Source organism: Dunckerocampus dactyliophorus, chromosome 13 (genome assembly GCF_027744805.1).
Source record: "Dunckerocampus dactyliophorus isolate RoL2022-P2 chromosome 13, RoL_Ddac_1.1, whole genome shotgun sequence".
NCBI lineage: Eukaryota > Metazoa > Chordata > Actinopteri > Syngnathiformes > Syngnathidae > Dunckerocampus > Dunckerocampus dactyliophorus.
In genome coordinates this window covers 18457567-18474085 of record NC_072831.1, presented here as the reverse complement: position 1 = coordinate 18474085, position 16519 = coordinate 18457567, and the positions used below count along the sequence as shown (strand labels likewise).

General features: G+C 40.3%; 1 protein-coding gene across 2 annotated transcripts in view; it reads left to right on the top strand.

Moving 5' to 3' along the window:
- The first annotated feature begins 892 nt into the window (after positions 1-892).
- The window catches only part of alk (ALK receptor tyrosine kinase), a 375499-nt gene continuing 359872 nt past the window's right edge, over positions 893-16519 (top strand). For both annotated transcript variants that reach the window (XM_054795492.1, XM_054795494.1), the window contains exon 1: positions 893-2224. In XM_054795492.1, the coding sequence (XP_054651467.1) occupies positions 1477-2224 (748 nt within the window). In that variant the 5' untranslated portion in view covers positions 893-1476. The remainder of the gene's footprint in view (positions 2225-16519) is intronic.

Genomic DNA, 16519 nt, shown 5'->3' with positions numbered 1-16519 from the left:
CACACAGAGATGCCCAATGAGGATTCGTAACCTCAGCCTCCTGACTGTGTGGCCGCCGAATTATCCATTGTAATTAAAAAATGCATATACATACTGCACATATATTGTGTTTGACATGTTCAGTGGTCTAGCGCTATGTTGCATTTTGGGTCTGTTTCTAATATTTGAATAAGGTCAAAAAAATATTACTTGTGGCAACCGCTGTCATTTTATTTTTACATTCCCACCTTAGGCTCAACTCCACATTTCACATCGACATTTGGCACCTTCAAGAGATCAAATAATTCCAGACATTGATCCCCCCACCCTCTTTGGTTGTGATTTTTATAGCAGTCCTCCTATGATTCTTCAGTCAGTCCCTGTAGTCCACGCCACCCACCCACACAGATGCTTCTAGCCAAGGCTCTAATTATATACAAAAAATGAATGGTAATTAGGCCATTAATAGATTTTTCTGTGAAAATGGGGATAGGTGTGTGATAACGCCATCTGGCGGCTGCTTTTTCTTTGGGGCTGAGGAAGAAAAAGAAAAACAGAGAGATAATGTCATGTTTTCGCTTCTTTGCCCCAAACATGATGACGGAGACTTCTAGCACTAATTAATATGGACGTGTGGTACAGCCCCTTAGGGCGCTTTGTCACCCTAATATATAACACCTGTGTGGAACTATTTGAATTGCGCACACCAGTAAGAGTGCTGTGTTAATCCCCGGGAGAGCAACCGCGGACATTAGTCTGGCCACATCCTTCCTGCCATTTCTCATTTCAATAAACCTAAACGCTCAGTGACGGCTGCGCCGTGGGACGCGTCGGTGGCCACTGCATGATCCACTTTTGGCAGACTGTTGTTGGGGGGGGGGAGTCAAGCTCAGAGAAAACGTTTCATATTGACGTCAAATGGATGTGTGAATGACTTCCCCTTATGTCTGAGTGCAGCACAGGCGACTTGGAGCTTTCATCAGCTGCGCACTCAAATGAAAAAAGAAAAGACAATCAGCTGCGTTTCAATTATTGAAGTTTAATGGGCGATCAGCCCCCTCTAAATCGTTCTGTGCGTTTGTGGTTTTTCTCCCAAAGGGAAGAGTGTGACTGCTGACAGAGACCACTTGTACACAACTGTGCCAGTAGACAGGGAGTCTTTGAGGGCTTCTGGAGCGGACTAGACCGGCATATCAATCAGCGACCTGGGAAGAGACTGGCTGGATCCAAGCAGCGAATACTTAAACCACTAGGAGGACCAAAAGACTGATGGCAGTGTTTGTAGAAGGTAGGACAAGAGAACAATTATAAAAGCCTTCTCCTGTCTTGTCCCGCCACGTGTGCGCACCGTGCCAAAAAGAAGGCGCAGGAGGTGCAGGGATTTCGCATTTGCTGAATTTGCGTTGCGCATATGTGACAGACGCAGTGGAGGAAGCGGTGAACGGTGGAATTAGTAGACACTGCTTCTGCCCAACGGAAGACTTCAATCGGTTAACAATGAACACCAGCTTGTTGGTTTTGGTTCTATGCTCCACGGTATTTTTCACGGGGCTGCAGTGCGCCTCGCCGAGGACCACAGCAGCAGGGGTGGATGCCTCCGTGACCGGCTCCGGTAACACGAGCGGCGGCAGCAGTGGGGAAAATGGAGGCAAACGAGACTTAAATCAAACAATAAACTCCCGACTCAAGAGGAAAACGCTGGCTGTGGATTTTGCTGTCCCCTCTCTGTTGCGCTATTACCTGGCGGAGTTCGTGAAGAGACCCCTCAACGGAGACTGCCAGACTTTTAGAGGGTGCTACACAGTTAGTGCTAACTTAAAAATGCACTGCATACCTTTACAGAAAACCATATCTACTTTTGTTGACCAAAGGGCTGCAGAATCTGCAACGAGGAACGCGTCTACGGATGGACAGCTCCCTTTCTTTTCCAAGCGGCCGCTGTCCAAAGTTCTGAAATTAGGTCTGACAAAAGCCAGTCGCAAATCAAACCAAGTGGTGGTGGAAATAGGAGAGGATTTAATCAGGACGGCATGTGGAGGGTTGTCTGTGTACGAGGAGGCCCCTGTGTTGACCCTGGAAATGGACATCACAACTATTCTGGTGTGGTGGCTTGGCGCAGATGGGGGCCGGCTGAGGGTCCGGCTCATGCCCGAGAAAAAGGCGCAGGTGCCCGGTGTCGAAGACCGCTACACCGCAGCCATACGCGCAGCTGACCCACGTCTCTTTCTACAGATTTTCTCCCGGGGTGAGTTTTCTTTTTTTCCTCTACCTTCCAGCCCCCAACCACATATACACACACTGCTCATCAAACTACCTTATGCTGCTCAGTCAAGCCCTGCTGATATGAATATTTGATGTCCCCCCCTTGAAAATGTGTGCAGCATCAACTCCATATGTTGTGACACGGCTTTCATGTTGACAATTAGTATGCACTGACATGTCAGCATTCAAAGGAATGCGTGCTTCTGTTTTGGCCTGATTAGGCTCAGTTTGCGTCTGTGTGTGTCTGAAGGAAATAACACTTAGTGAGTCCATAGATGTCTGCTAATCTGGTTTAGATGAGTTGGATTCTTCTCATGTTCCTAATTAGAGATGCTCGATATTGGCTTTCTTTTCGATATACCGATATTGCCCAGCATTTCATTGCCGGCACCAATATCAACCCACATCGGTAGCAGCTTTTCCCTCAAAATAATGTACGGTAATGAATGAACACATTATGCTCCTTTTACTGTGATGCCACTGGATGTATTTCACAATTAGGCACTGCTTGTGGAAAATAAGACACATGCTGCAATATGCAAAACAAATTATAGAAAATGTGCCATATTTATTCAAACATTTTGTCTCAACACATAGTCAATTAAAAAAACAGGTTAGTCTTAATACATTCACAAATAAGATGAATTAATAATAGGATGAATTCACAAATTAAATAATGCTAGTAACTACACTATTTGGAAAGTTGAACATTTCTATGTGAAACAAACATACATATGACAACAAAGTTGCTAAGTATGAACCTCTGGACTTATATAATCAGTGAAATTATAAACTGGGCTCATTCGGCATAGCATGACTTATTACTTTATGGCAGTATATTAGATTAGAAGTATTAAAGGAAGAGGCCTTACTCCGACCTCACATAACCATCGCGTTCATTGCAAATTGCATAATTACAATCCGAAGGCAAAACGTGGAATTCCAGACCGCAGACATACTGCGCTAGCAAACTTGTTGCTGCGTGGAGTATCTCATCACTCACGTGAAGGTACCCTCATGAGGAAAAAAAAAACAATACTGATATGAACCGATATCTCATTTTTTTATGCCTATAGCTGCCTAAAATATGGGTCGTCCCATATTGTCGGACATCCCGAGATGTTATCAGTATTGAAAAATGGAAAAAACTGATTTAATTCCCAAATGCTAGGATATTTGTGAATTTGGCTATCTTCCAAGACCTCTATGATTGTGATTATTACAAACAGGGGGGGGGGGGAAGACCTTGTTGTTTAATGATAGCATACATGCACTTAGCAAAAATCCCACTTGTGAGGAGATTTAAGTAGGAAGAACTCCCCGCAGGGCCTCCTTGTCTTCATCACTTTCCCCTTGACATACCTTCTCCATTCCCCTAGCCACTCACTCCAGGAGGAAGGTTGAAATGAAGAAAAAGGGCAATATTCTGATTAGGCACAAATTAAGTCGTTATCTCCAAGAATGCTTCAGCACTCAATACTCCGGGGTTCATTCCCGCTTTCTTTTGAGGATCGGCACAATCAGTGTAATTGCTTAATCGCTTTGATGAGGGAGGCTGGCCCAGAAAAAATGCAGCTGAACCTATCCGACAAAAGCAAAGACGAGTATGGTTTGCTTGTTTGGAAGTGTGCATGGATGAAAAATACATGCGCACTCACTCACTGATGAACGCAACGTATAAAAGTTCGACCCTACACCTCATTTGTGTCGGTGTCTGCTCTGTGATGCTGACCAATGTAATGATTACATATGAAACAGCTGCGTGACATTATCAGAACATGAAATACCGCTGTGCCTTTTAAAAACACCCACCCACCCTGAGTGGGCCGCCACTGCAGCATTCACTAGGCATTGTGCTCCAATCAGGTGATAAAGCTGGTAAGCAGTCATGTGATCTTTTTACTGCTTTTTAAGGTCATGTTTTTAATTGCCACCACCTCAGCCTAGCCCTGAAATGTCAAACTGATCCACTGTTTGGTAGCCATGAAATCACATGACAGTGGCTGTACCTCCAGTTGCATACCTGTTGAGCTGTGTAACTGGTGAAAGATGAATCCATGCTCGAATGAACTCTGCATCGTAAAATAAGAGGGTTGCATTGCGAAGGATAACAGTCGTATGATGCATGTGCATTGGTATAGCTTGTGCGTCATTAACTCCTGTGACAGCTTTTGTGTTGTCATGGAGATGGATCCGGTGTCATAATTTACGCTAGTAGGTGCACAAACAAGTGGCAAATGCTATCACTAGAATGGAATTGGTAATTGCAATAGTGAAAGTAATTCCTTATGATATTGTGCTGATTGAATACCAACTTACCAGACCACAGTACGGGCAAACCTGCAGTACAAGAGCTGCATAAGAGCTGTATGAAACATCCTTTCTAAAACATAATGATGGTGTTGCAGCATTGTGGTAAACACTGGCAGCACACTTGTATTTGATGACAGGTGAGCGTGTACTTGTAGTGTGACTGGATTGTATACTGCATGTATACTGTATCTGTCGCCGTAGAGATGAGCACAGAATGGACTTATATCTTTCATGATTCCTTTGTGCAGGTGATGGGATGGCTCAACTAAGACTGCCCAGTGTATTGCATCTAAAGCTGTTTGAAAGTCTGAATTGGTTGATTAAGTTTGACATTTCTCTGTTGAATGTGCATGCTTGTTTCCCCCAGCCTCCAGTAAAAGACTGGCTATTAGCATTGGAATAAATAACTGTTATGCCACCCAGAATAATTTGACAACCATGCAAACATGCCTGCAGGAATTAAGCCATGTAACTGCGCAGTGCACAGTGCATTTATTACTTACTTGCCCAGTGGGCCTTAAGGGGGATATCATTACTGTGAGTTGCTTGTACAAGAACACGAGTGGGAGAAGAGAACACCATGCTAAGAAGGTGTGATCGAGAGTTGACCTCTTCTTTATTAACCTCTGTTATGGTTACTAAGTGGTGCCTTAATAGCTTTCAAAACAATAACTAACACACTCCAACACAAAGGGCATCCCGGTTCTGTTAATATGCACATTCCTACCCCCAAGTGAGAATCATCTGCCAACATGCTTGCAAAAAGAACTGGTATACTGTCTTTTTGGCTTTTTTTTTCTCCCCTTATTGTCCACTAAACAAACGATCTCATCAGGAGCCTCACACACAACATCAAATGATCGAAGTACATTAAAAAAATACATTTAAAAAAGTCACAACACTTCATGCAAAGGTTAACACTTTGACATAGTCAGCATTTATTCATTCTTCAAACAAATCTGCCATCATTAAAATAAAAAAAGAAAAGAAATACGCTGATTTGATTAATTTTAAAGTGGCGGAAATCGCGTCATATAATGTGACGCAATCCATACGATGTTCCTCAATGATATTAAAAATAGATTTTTTACACAGAGCTTGTGGGTATCACTAATACATGTGAAAGTGACGTTATGGAACGGATCGAGTGGGGACAATGAAGGGTCCCATGTTACCCATAGACAGTAATACTTCTTCAGTCTGACAGTGGCGCTTGAGGCATTTATGATAATGTGTACGTTTATGATAATGTCATGACTAACACTAAGGCACTCAAACATGACACTCCAACATAATTCATGACACGGAGGATAGTTAAAATGTGTAATCGTGCACTCAATAAAATATGAGAATCTAAATATTAAAAAAAAAGGTTATTCTCATATCTCTTATAGTAGCAGTTTTCTCCTGAACAATAATGAAAATGAAAACATACCAACATTAGATGTGATCACAAAATCCCATTGGTGGGGGTGTGGTCTTTCACCTGTGACTGGCTTGGAGAGCCACAGAAAAGGTGTCATGACATGTAAGGGGGCGACTTTGTAATCATTGACACTACTGACATTAAAAGCTTGCATCAATCAGCTGCTAATTGAAAAGTCAATTTGAAGTGAGAATGACAAGCCTCTTTATTATTAATGCATCTGTCGGATCAATTTATGTGCGGTACAACATGACCCCCAGCAGGACCCTAGGGGACCAGCCCAGCAAGTAGCACTCATCATTAAGTATAGACAGTACAGTGTTAGATGCTGAGATTGTGTGTTGTAATTACTGTGTGTTGGGTAAAAAAAAGAAATGCATGGCACCTCCAGGTGAGGCGTGCACCCCAGCCTTTGGCTAGCGGGGGTCATGACTACCAATAGTGCTAAGGAGCCAGAGACAGACACTCCTCCATTGTTTGGTAACACTTTGCCTTCACGGTGAAATACGTCAACCAGGGGTGTCCAAAGTGCAGACCCGGGGCCAACTCGTTTTTTCATGGACTTGTGGCACATGGTGTAAATATAATAAACCAAAAGAACAGCAAAAATGGAAAAATAAAGCAAAAAGTCCATGACAAAAAGCTTCAATGTTTACACTAAAAAAGCGAAAAGCTGTCTCGTGGGACTGTGAACTATGGCATTGCTACTGTGAATGATACTACATGTAATATGGAGGTGACAGTGCGCAAAGCAGGATTGGAACCGCACATTAGAGCTTTACGCACACTATAAATTTTGCAATCCTTCCAACCTCAGTGTTCCCAGCGTCACTCGCTCTCGACGTGTTGCTGGCACGGTGTTAATGTCCAAGCAGAAGCTGTAGTGATTCTACGTTTGATCACTGATGATTGATTACTGAATAATAGCCTTAATAACGCATAAGACATTATCTATCAAAACATGTGATACGAGTGTCTGTTTGACTCCAACAGGTTACCTCTAAGCATCATGGGAACTATAGTTCTTTTAGCGTAAACATAAAACTAATCTACTGCAATCTTTTTTACACGTGTGTACATAACTACACCATCCATCCATTTAATTAGGGAAGCAGGGGTATGCTGGAGCCTATCCCAGCTGACTTTGGGTGAGTGGCGGGGTACACTCTGGACTGGTCGCCAGCCAATGGCAGGGCACATATAGACAAACAACCATTCACACTCACATTCATACCTATGGACTATTTAAAATCTCCAATATTTTTGGAATGTGGGAGGAAACCGGAGTACCTGGAGAAAACCCACACACGCACGGGGAGAACATGCAAGCTCCACACAGAGATGCCCGAACGGACATTCAAACCCAGGTCTTCCCCATCTCCTGACTGTGGCCAACCACTCAGCCACCGTGCCACCTTATATAATTACACAGTCAGATAAATCCTTTATTTGTGGCAGCTAGCAACTGCAGTCTTTTTAACTATTACATTTTTTGGTTTTCGTTTCAATTTGTGGAAAAGGTTCAACAGGTAAAATGTCAGGCATGCAAAGTTATAAAACATTTCATGTACCTGCATTGTTTTGTGACTCAGTTAATTCAAAAAGTATGTTTGTCTGGTACTATATTTTGTCATTGTCGCATTGTTAAAATATCGTCTCGTCTCACTCTTGTGAACCCGATATCGTGTATCGCCATGCCTCGTAAACTGAGCGTATCGCGACGTCCCTATTAATGACACCAATATTTGTCTTTAAATTAGGGCTGTCAAATGACAAAACATTTTCATCAAATGACAGGACACGATTATACAGTATATGCACAGTATTTGTATGTAGCAATAGCTCCAAATGAACTGAAAGTTGAAATCAAGCTAAAATATAGCACGCAAATATGGCCCCCAGCATCCCTCCTTTGGACGGTCCTGACGTAAATGGACAAAGACATGTCGATGACAAGCAGTGAGCTGCCATTGTTCAGATACAAGCTGGAACCATTACGGAATACTGCACTTCAGGCAATAAGGAAGTTACGTATCCTAAAAATAAAATAATCATTCACACTGTTCCAACTACTGGTCGTCCAAACAGATCATTATTGCATTTGCAAAGGCCAACTAGATCGATGCGCAAGTGTACCTAATGTTGTGGCCACATAGAGTATATACGGTACTGTACAGGCCGGTGCGCTGATCAAGTTGTCCTTGAGAAAAAATATGCACTGCATCAAACACTATAAACACATTGGAGCATTTTACCATTTTGACACACATGGCTGCTTGACTCTACTGTGTGTTTTACTACCCTTACGTGCACATACTGTATGCACATGTCCATGTTTATTCACATGTACGCCACATGATTGCACATATACTGCTCTAGAATTTAAAATAAGGATACCGCAATTAGTGCCACCATGTCCAGCTACACCAACTGGTGCAATGGGGAGGGTAATTGTTGCAAATGCAAATAAGCTTTTAGGTATGAATACAAAAAAAACTTGAAGATTTTTAGAAACTGACATGACTTTTCACATCAGTGATTTGCAAATTGAATGAACTCAAGGTGACTCGCTGTGGATTCTCTTTTTGCTTCTTATTCAACACTCTTCTTCTACTCTTTCACCTGATGTTTTTGCTATTTATATCACCAGCGGGCTGCCTGTGTGATTAATGGCGATGCTTTTAAGAAGCCTCAGTGCACAAATAATGCTCAGGGCTTGGTATTGAAAGAAGTACATACTGTACATGAACTCTCTACTTTGATGCTCTACTTCCATAATGAGAGAAGCAAACAATTCTGGAAGTTGCTCTATAAAGCTTTGTTAATGTCACTGTCAATTTTAATGCACCAATACCCCCTCTGAGCATGAAATATACATTTAACTTGCTGTACTTAAGCTGTGAAGCACAGTTCAAAGTGATGCATTTACCTCTCTGCCAAGGAGGTTATATTGTCATTGTTCTTCATTTCACTGTAAGATTACACACACACACACACACACACACACACAATAAAAAACTTATTTGGATTTGTTTGGGGTGTTTTTTTTTTAGGTGTATAACAAAATATCTATTCATTTTTGGTGCAGAATTTAAAAAAAAGTGCTAGGTCACAACATTATTTCGTTATAAATCTGCAGACTATTCAGTATACGGAATGTTTCTTTTTGGGTAAAATGAAAAATTAACCAGAGAAGAGGTTCACGCTCCAAAGTGGACTCATGAATGATTGTACTTGGCCTGGCGGCTTTGATTGCAGCACGTGTAAGCGGAGGGTGAATATTAATCAACTGCTGAATATTGAATTATGCCATGTTTTGTTGGTCTGCATCATTTTCACAAGCACTGGACCAGCCCCCACTCACGCTACGTAAAACATCATCAAGAGCATAATGAATACAACTCACTATAGCTCAGAATCAGCCAGAACCGTACGCTTGGTCTCCCGGCATCCACAATCGTTATTGCTTCCTAACTGAACAGACTGATCTCTCTTCAAGTGGAAATGATTTGTATTTGTCATGGCCTCAGTGGATATTCATCCACCCATCCATTTTCTATGCTGCTTAATCCTCACTAGGGTTGTGGGGCTATGCTGGAGCCTATCCCAGCTGACTTTGGGCGAGAGCCTCAATGGATAGCTCTTTTAAAATATTAAAGTTTCTTTAGATTGGAACGAGACTCTTAAAGGGACAGTTGGGATGTTTTTGACATGAAGTTGTACGACATCCTCATCGGCAGTGTACTACATCAACAGTGACTTACCCCCCCATTTGGTCCCGCAAGTCCAGTTTTGGTCGGATTTCCGTGACGAGGAATGTAATTCCGCTTAGTTGCTGAGTCATTTAAGTGAAGAGTTTGGCCTCTCAAAACAATGCACGTTCAAAAGAGTAAAACATTTGCATCATCACAATGCCTCCTTGAATAAAATCAGACCTCACAAATCACTCGGCGCACTGTCGCCTGTCCGTTCTTGTGTATGTGATGAAAACGCTCGCATCTTCGTCTTTCAAAAAAATCCGAATAGTATGTGGTCCCATGCTTGAGGGGTGGTAGGCTGGTTTTCTCCCAACCTGAATGTTGCCGGTCTGATCCTGGGTCCCCCTGTGATCATGTCAAAGTATCCTTGGCCAGGTGCTCCTGATGCTGCGTCATCAATAGGTAGGTGGTTGGAAGCTGACACTTTGGATTATATTTTGCTATATGATGCATTAATGAAAATAAATGGTGAATTCCAAACACCAGTGCATTATGTTTACAATATATCGTGCAGTATTGCGGCAACGTGAGATTCTTTTTGACACGCAGCCATCACATATCTTAGTACTTCATATCCACAAACCAACATGTGGCTTCATTTAGTTGCTGCTTGTTTGCTTTATTATTAGCAGCAAGCTCCGTGCTGGAATGTGTTGAAAAATGGAAACTACCCGTCATGCACTCCACGACCACCTTCATGCATTCATTTGTGCTGGTCAGGGTCTCGGGGAGCTGGAGACTATCACAGCTGACTTTGTATGAAGGCGGTCTACACCCTGGACTGGTCACCACTCAGTCACAGGGCACCAACAGTGGTATTGATGAAAATACAGATGGTATTGTTAAAAAAAAACAATAATAATAATTTAAAAAACTGAAGTCCAGAGTCCTGCATGGGTCCAAATGTCAAAATCCAGAAGGGGGCATGGGGGGATGGACTGTGGCAAAGTTGTGATGTTTCATCTAAAAGTGCTTCCACAGGTTATATTCCTTTGAAACAGCATTTAATATGTTCTCAAGTTAACACAGCAACTTCCCCACTGCATTTTCAGTAAATGCATATTTTTTACTCCAGTCACTTTTTAGTGTCTACTTTTTTTTAAAAGAGTTGATAGCGCCATATTTGATTGTCTTCTGCTGCCGCTTCATTGCATTCGCCTCGCTGTTGCCTCCTGCAGAGCGGCAGACGTACTGCCTGATCGAGCACTTCTCTCGTTAGACTGAGTGGTTTACATTATTTGGGTGATGTTTGGCAGGCCAAATGAAAGGCATTGGAATGACGAATGTGGCGTGCGGGCCACCTGTTGAGGACCCCTGGTATAGACAAACTGAACCCACGCTGCCGGCCCGGAAGTCAGACAAGGCAACCATCAGCGACTCTCACACAACCTTGTTGAACATGCATGAAAAACACACAGAAACAAGAAGCTTTTCATGAGATTGTTTGGTTTAGTTTATTTGAACATGAAGGTTACAATGGAATACATCTCGTGAATCATTTTTTGACAGTTCCACATGTCCAAAAGGAGTAGGAAGAAGCAAAGCTTATTTAATCCTACCCCCCATCCATTCTACATCTAGTACAGTACATGTAGTTCACTTCCTGGATTCCATGTCATGTTTTCAGTGATAGTCAGGATAACACATAATAGATAACGGTGAGATAACCCTCCCCCCAAAAAAAGAGAGAACATTCATAATAATGATAATATGATGACAATACTAAATAAATAAATAAATAAATAAGAACAAAGCTTTTTTTTTTTTTTTTTTAAACACAACAAAGAAAATTATAAAAAAAATAAATAAATAAATAGAAATAAATAAATAACAAATAAAATTTAATTAAATAAATAAAAAATAAAATAAAATAAAATAAAATAGAAAATAAAAAAATAAATAAATAAAATAAAATAACAAACCTGACAGAACAATCAGGACTCTTCTGCCTTGTATTTGGCAAACATCAACTGCTTGTATTGTTTTTTGAATTTGCTCATCTCTGTACATTGTTTGAGTTCTTTACTCAATCCGTTCCATAATTTAATTCCACACACGGAAATGCTATGGGTTTTCAGCGTTGTTCTCGCATATAAATGTTTTAGGTTTAATTTTCCTCTAAGATCATATTTCTCCTCTCTGATTGAGAAATACTTGATTAGATTTTTGGGTAACGAGTTATTATTAACTTTATACATTATTCTAGCGGTTTGAAAGTGTACTAAATCTGCGAATTTTAATATCTGTGATTTTAAAAATAAAGGGTTTGTATGTTCTCTATACTTGGCATTATGAATTATCCTCACAGATCTTTTTTGCAGTACAGTGAGTGAGTGAAGATTACTTTTGTAGTTATTTCCCCATATCTCCACACAATACGTTAGATATGGTAATACTAAGGAACAGTACAGAGTGTGGAGTGATTTTTGATCAAGAAGATATTTTGCTTTATTCAATATAGAGATATTTCTCGCCACCTTTTGTTGTATATATTTAATATGAGATTTCCAACTCATTTTTTCATCTATTATAACCCCAAGGAATTTATATTCTTCCACTTTTTCAATATCCGTTCCATTAATTTGTATTTGGTCGTACGTGTCCTTTCTACTATTACCAAATAGCATTATTTTAGTTTTACTTAAATTCAGAGATAATCTATTCTTGTCAAACCATAACTTTAATATGACCATTTCATCCTTGACCTTTTTAATGAGTTCTTGTGTGCTTTCACCAGAACAGAAAGCGGTGGTATCATCGGCGAATAAGACCAATTTTAAGTTGTTAGTTACTTTGCAAATGTCGTTAATGTACAAGTTAAACAGTTTTGGTCCCAGTATGGACCCCTGTGGTACTCCACACGTATTGTGTAGACTCCCAGATGTATATTCTCCTAGCTTTACAAATTGTTTCCTCTTTGCTAGGTAGCTTTTAACCCAATTTAAGACTAAACCTCTAATTCCGTACCTTTCTAATTTTGAAATTAAAATAGTGTGATTAATTGTATCGAAAGCTTTTGTCAGATCCATGAATACTGCAGCTGCGCATCTTCTGTTGTCTATGGCAGTAGTGATTTCCTCCGTGATTTCCATCAGTGCCATAGAAGTTGAAATGTTGGCTCTGTAACCATATTGACTACTTGCCAATAATTCATTCTTATTAATAAATTTGTCCAACCTATTATTAAATAGCTTCTCCACAATTTTCGAGAATTGTGGTAACAAGGAAACTGGTCGATAATTTGTAAATTGGTGTTTGTCTCCTTTTTTGAAAATTGGAACCACCTTGGCTGTTTTCATTTTGCTTGGAAATATTCCAGTCTGAAATGATAAGTTACTAATATATGTTAACGGGTCTGCGATCTCATTGATGACCCTTTTAATTGTTTCCATTTCGATTCCATGACAATCAGTTGATGTTTTTGCCTTAAAATGGTTAACAATGTCAGTGATCTCCTTTTTGGTTACAGCAGTGAGAAACATAGAATTAAGGTTCCTATCGATAATATCAATCCCTTCATCAATTGTGTCTTGTTTTGGAATTTCCTCTTCCAGTTTTTGTCCAATATTTACAAAATATTCATTAAACATTTCAGCTACCGCATTCATGTCATTCCTGTAAGTGTTTCCAACCATGAAATAGGGAGGATAGTCTGCTTTCTTAACGTTGTTCTTTATAATACTATTTAAGATGCCCCAAGTTGCTCTCATGTTATTTTTGTTCTTATTTAGTACGTGACTATAATATTCCCTCTTACACACTCTCAAGATAGTTGTCAACTTGTTTTTGTATGTCTTATACTTTTGTTCTGCTTCTTTAGTCTGTTGAATGATAAATGTCCTGTATAATGTGTTCTTCTTCTTACAGGCGTTTTTTAGTCCTTTTGTCATCCATGGCTGCTGGTTTTTCTTTTGCTTCTTGGGCTTTTCTTGCCAGGGACAGTTCTTATCGTAGAGCTCCATATAAGTACCAAGGAAGCTGTCATATGCCTCGTCCACATCTGTTGCACTGTAGACACTCTCCCAACTTTGTTCTTCTAGACCTATCTTGAAGGCACGGATGTTGTCCTCTGTACGCAATCTTTGAAAAGTCTTTTTTGCCTCCGCCTGTTTTTTCTTATAATGTTCATTGTAGATTGTAAACACTGGAAGATGATCACTGATGTCACTAATTAGCAGGCCACTGATGGTGTTGTTATCAAAGTCATTGGTGAATATATTATCGATGAGGGTGGCACAGTGGTCTGTTATTCTACTTGGTCTAATGATTTTAGGATATAAACTCAAGCTATACATTGTATCTATAAAGTCATCTGTTTCCTTGCACTTGTGTGAGTTCAAGAGGTCAATATTGAAGTCTCCACATATGAAAATAGTTTTCTGACCTATGTCTGTAAACGTTGTCTTAATCCAATCCTCAAACATTCCAATCTTTGACTTTGGAGTTCTGTACACACAACTTATTAACACATTTTTGCTTTTTTCTTTACAGATTTCAATTGTTATACATTCTAAAATGTTATCAATGACAAATGACATATTCTTTACCATTTTGTAGTTCAAATGTTTGTCCACGTATACGGCCACACCTCCTCCATTTGCATTGTTCCTGTTTGCACACGTCATTTCATATCCTTCCAGCTCGAAGTCCATTCCTTTGTTAGCATTAATCCAAGTTTCTGAGATTGCTATAACTTTGAAAGGTTCTTTGAATTGATTCAAATATTGTTTAATATTAGTAAAGTTTGCGTTCAAGCTTCTGCTGTTTATGTGTATGATGGATAACTTGTCGTCGTTGATGAAACTGTTGTTGTATTGCTCCTCCGTATAATAACGGCAGTCGTTTGTAATGTGAGAGAAAAAATTTGAGTCTGGATCAATATCTTTTTCCATATCCAATTGTTTGTGATCTGTAAAGTGAAAAGTGTCCAATTGTAGATCTTCTTGTAGCATATTAAAGCTGTTTTCCTCCATGTTGGGAGACCTCAATATCTTTCTAGGTCCTTGATGTCTTTGACAGCAAGAACTCTGGCCTCTGGTCCTCCATTTGCTTTGATGAAGATTTTGCAGTTTGCACTCCATGTTCCTTGAATCTTTCCTTGCTTCCTCAGATCACGTGCTTTCTTCGCAATCTCAGCGTTGCGCTTGGTCAGGTGGTCATTCATGTAGACATTTGTTCCTTTCAGCTTCTTTCCCTGTTTCAGCAGGGCAACCTTGTATTTCCTGTTGGTGAATTTGACGATGATGACGGGTGTAGTGCGGTTCCTCCCATACAGTGGGATGCAAGTATCAATAGATTGGATGTCTACATCCACCTCCTTCGATTGCAAAAAATCAACAACTTGTTGCTCTGTTGAGGCGACATCCCTTTCGTCTGGTTCTTCAGTATTCGCCACTGCTCTGGCATAGGACCTTGGTTTAATTCGAAGTCCCGTCACGACCACGTCATTCATTCGTGTGTTCTGATCCATATCATCTATGGTGTTTTTCAGCTTCTCAATGATTTTATCCTTTTCTTCACGTTCTTTTCTGAGTGTAATGTTACTCGTTGTCGCTCACACGTTCCATTTTATAGTCTAGCTTAATATGAAACGACTGAGAATATTTACTCATCTTGGAAATTAAACGTTTCCACGTACCTCCTGCAATTTGCGTGCGTACCACTCGGAGTATGAGTACCCCTGGTTGGCAATCAATTATATAAATAACACAAAAATGTTGTCAACGTAGATCTGATAGTTATGAAAGACGCAGACCCCTGGTTTAGACTGTCTCTCTCACGGTCGACATAAAAAACAACACAAAACCACCAATGGTAGTAAATATTAATGGGCTCTATAATTGGATTTCATTTAACGGTTTTAAATCTCAAAGGGATTATTCTCGCTTGCATATGTACATGGTAATATAAGAAGTTGAATATGATTTGCATTTTTAGAATTCAATTACTAACATATACAGTATGGTAGTAGTATGTATTGATTCATTCGTTTTTAACAAGGAAACCGACCTAAGGGTTTTAATCCTCGCTTTCATCGCCAAAAGGAAGAATTCAAAACAGGAGGGCGAGAACAGGGGTGTTGGTAGTATGTTCAGTTTCTCAAAGGAAGCTAGTGAAATAATCCTATTTAAATTCAATATCTGCTGGGAAAGAGGCTACTAGAGTACGATGTTATACCTAATTTAACACTTAGCATACACCCTAATCCTAACTACTCAGTTGCCCCTGTTCCTCCAGCACGATGAGCCTTGTCTTCCATTTTCCTCCACTTCCAAATAAACCATCTCGAGGTAATCACTGAACATTGTTTGTATTAAAGGTTTTGTAGTAAAAAACAAAAGCATTTTTTATTTTTATTTTGTACACGTGCGCATAGCTTTATTTTATAATCGCCTAGCCCCGCCCAGCTCGTTTTCTTACCATCATGGCGGACTGCATTCGTTACATGCATTTGCAGCTGAGTGGACAGTCCCATCCAGCACGTGTCTGTGGTGTTGAGCTTCCTTTGAGCAGAGGCTGCATCGGCTCCGTCCTTGTTCCTGAATGCAAGGTTCTTTTTACTGATGCAATGTTTGACACTCTTTGTGATGTACGGCTGCATGCAAAAATTTATATATTTTAATATATTTCATCATTTTCTATGCCGCTTGTCCTCACTAGGGTTGCGGGGTAACCTGGAGCCTATCCCAGCTGACTTTGGGGGAGAGGCAGCGTACAGCTACCTGCATTTTATAATTGGAAAAATAAGTAATAGCATTGGCGTCAATCGTACAGCTTTTCA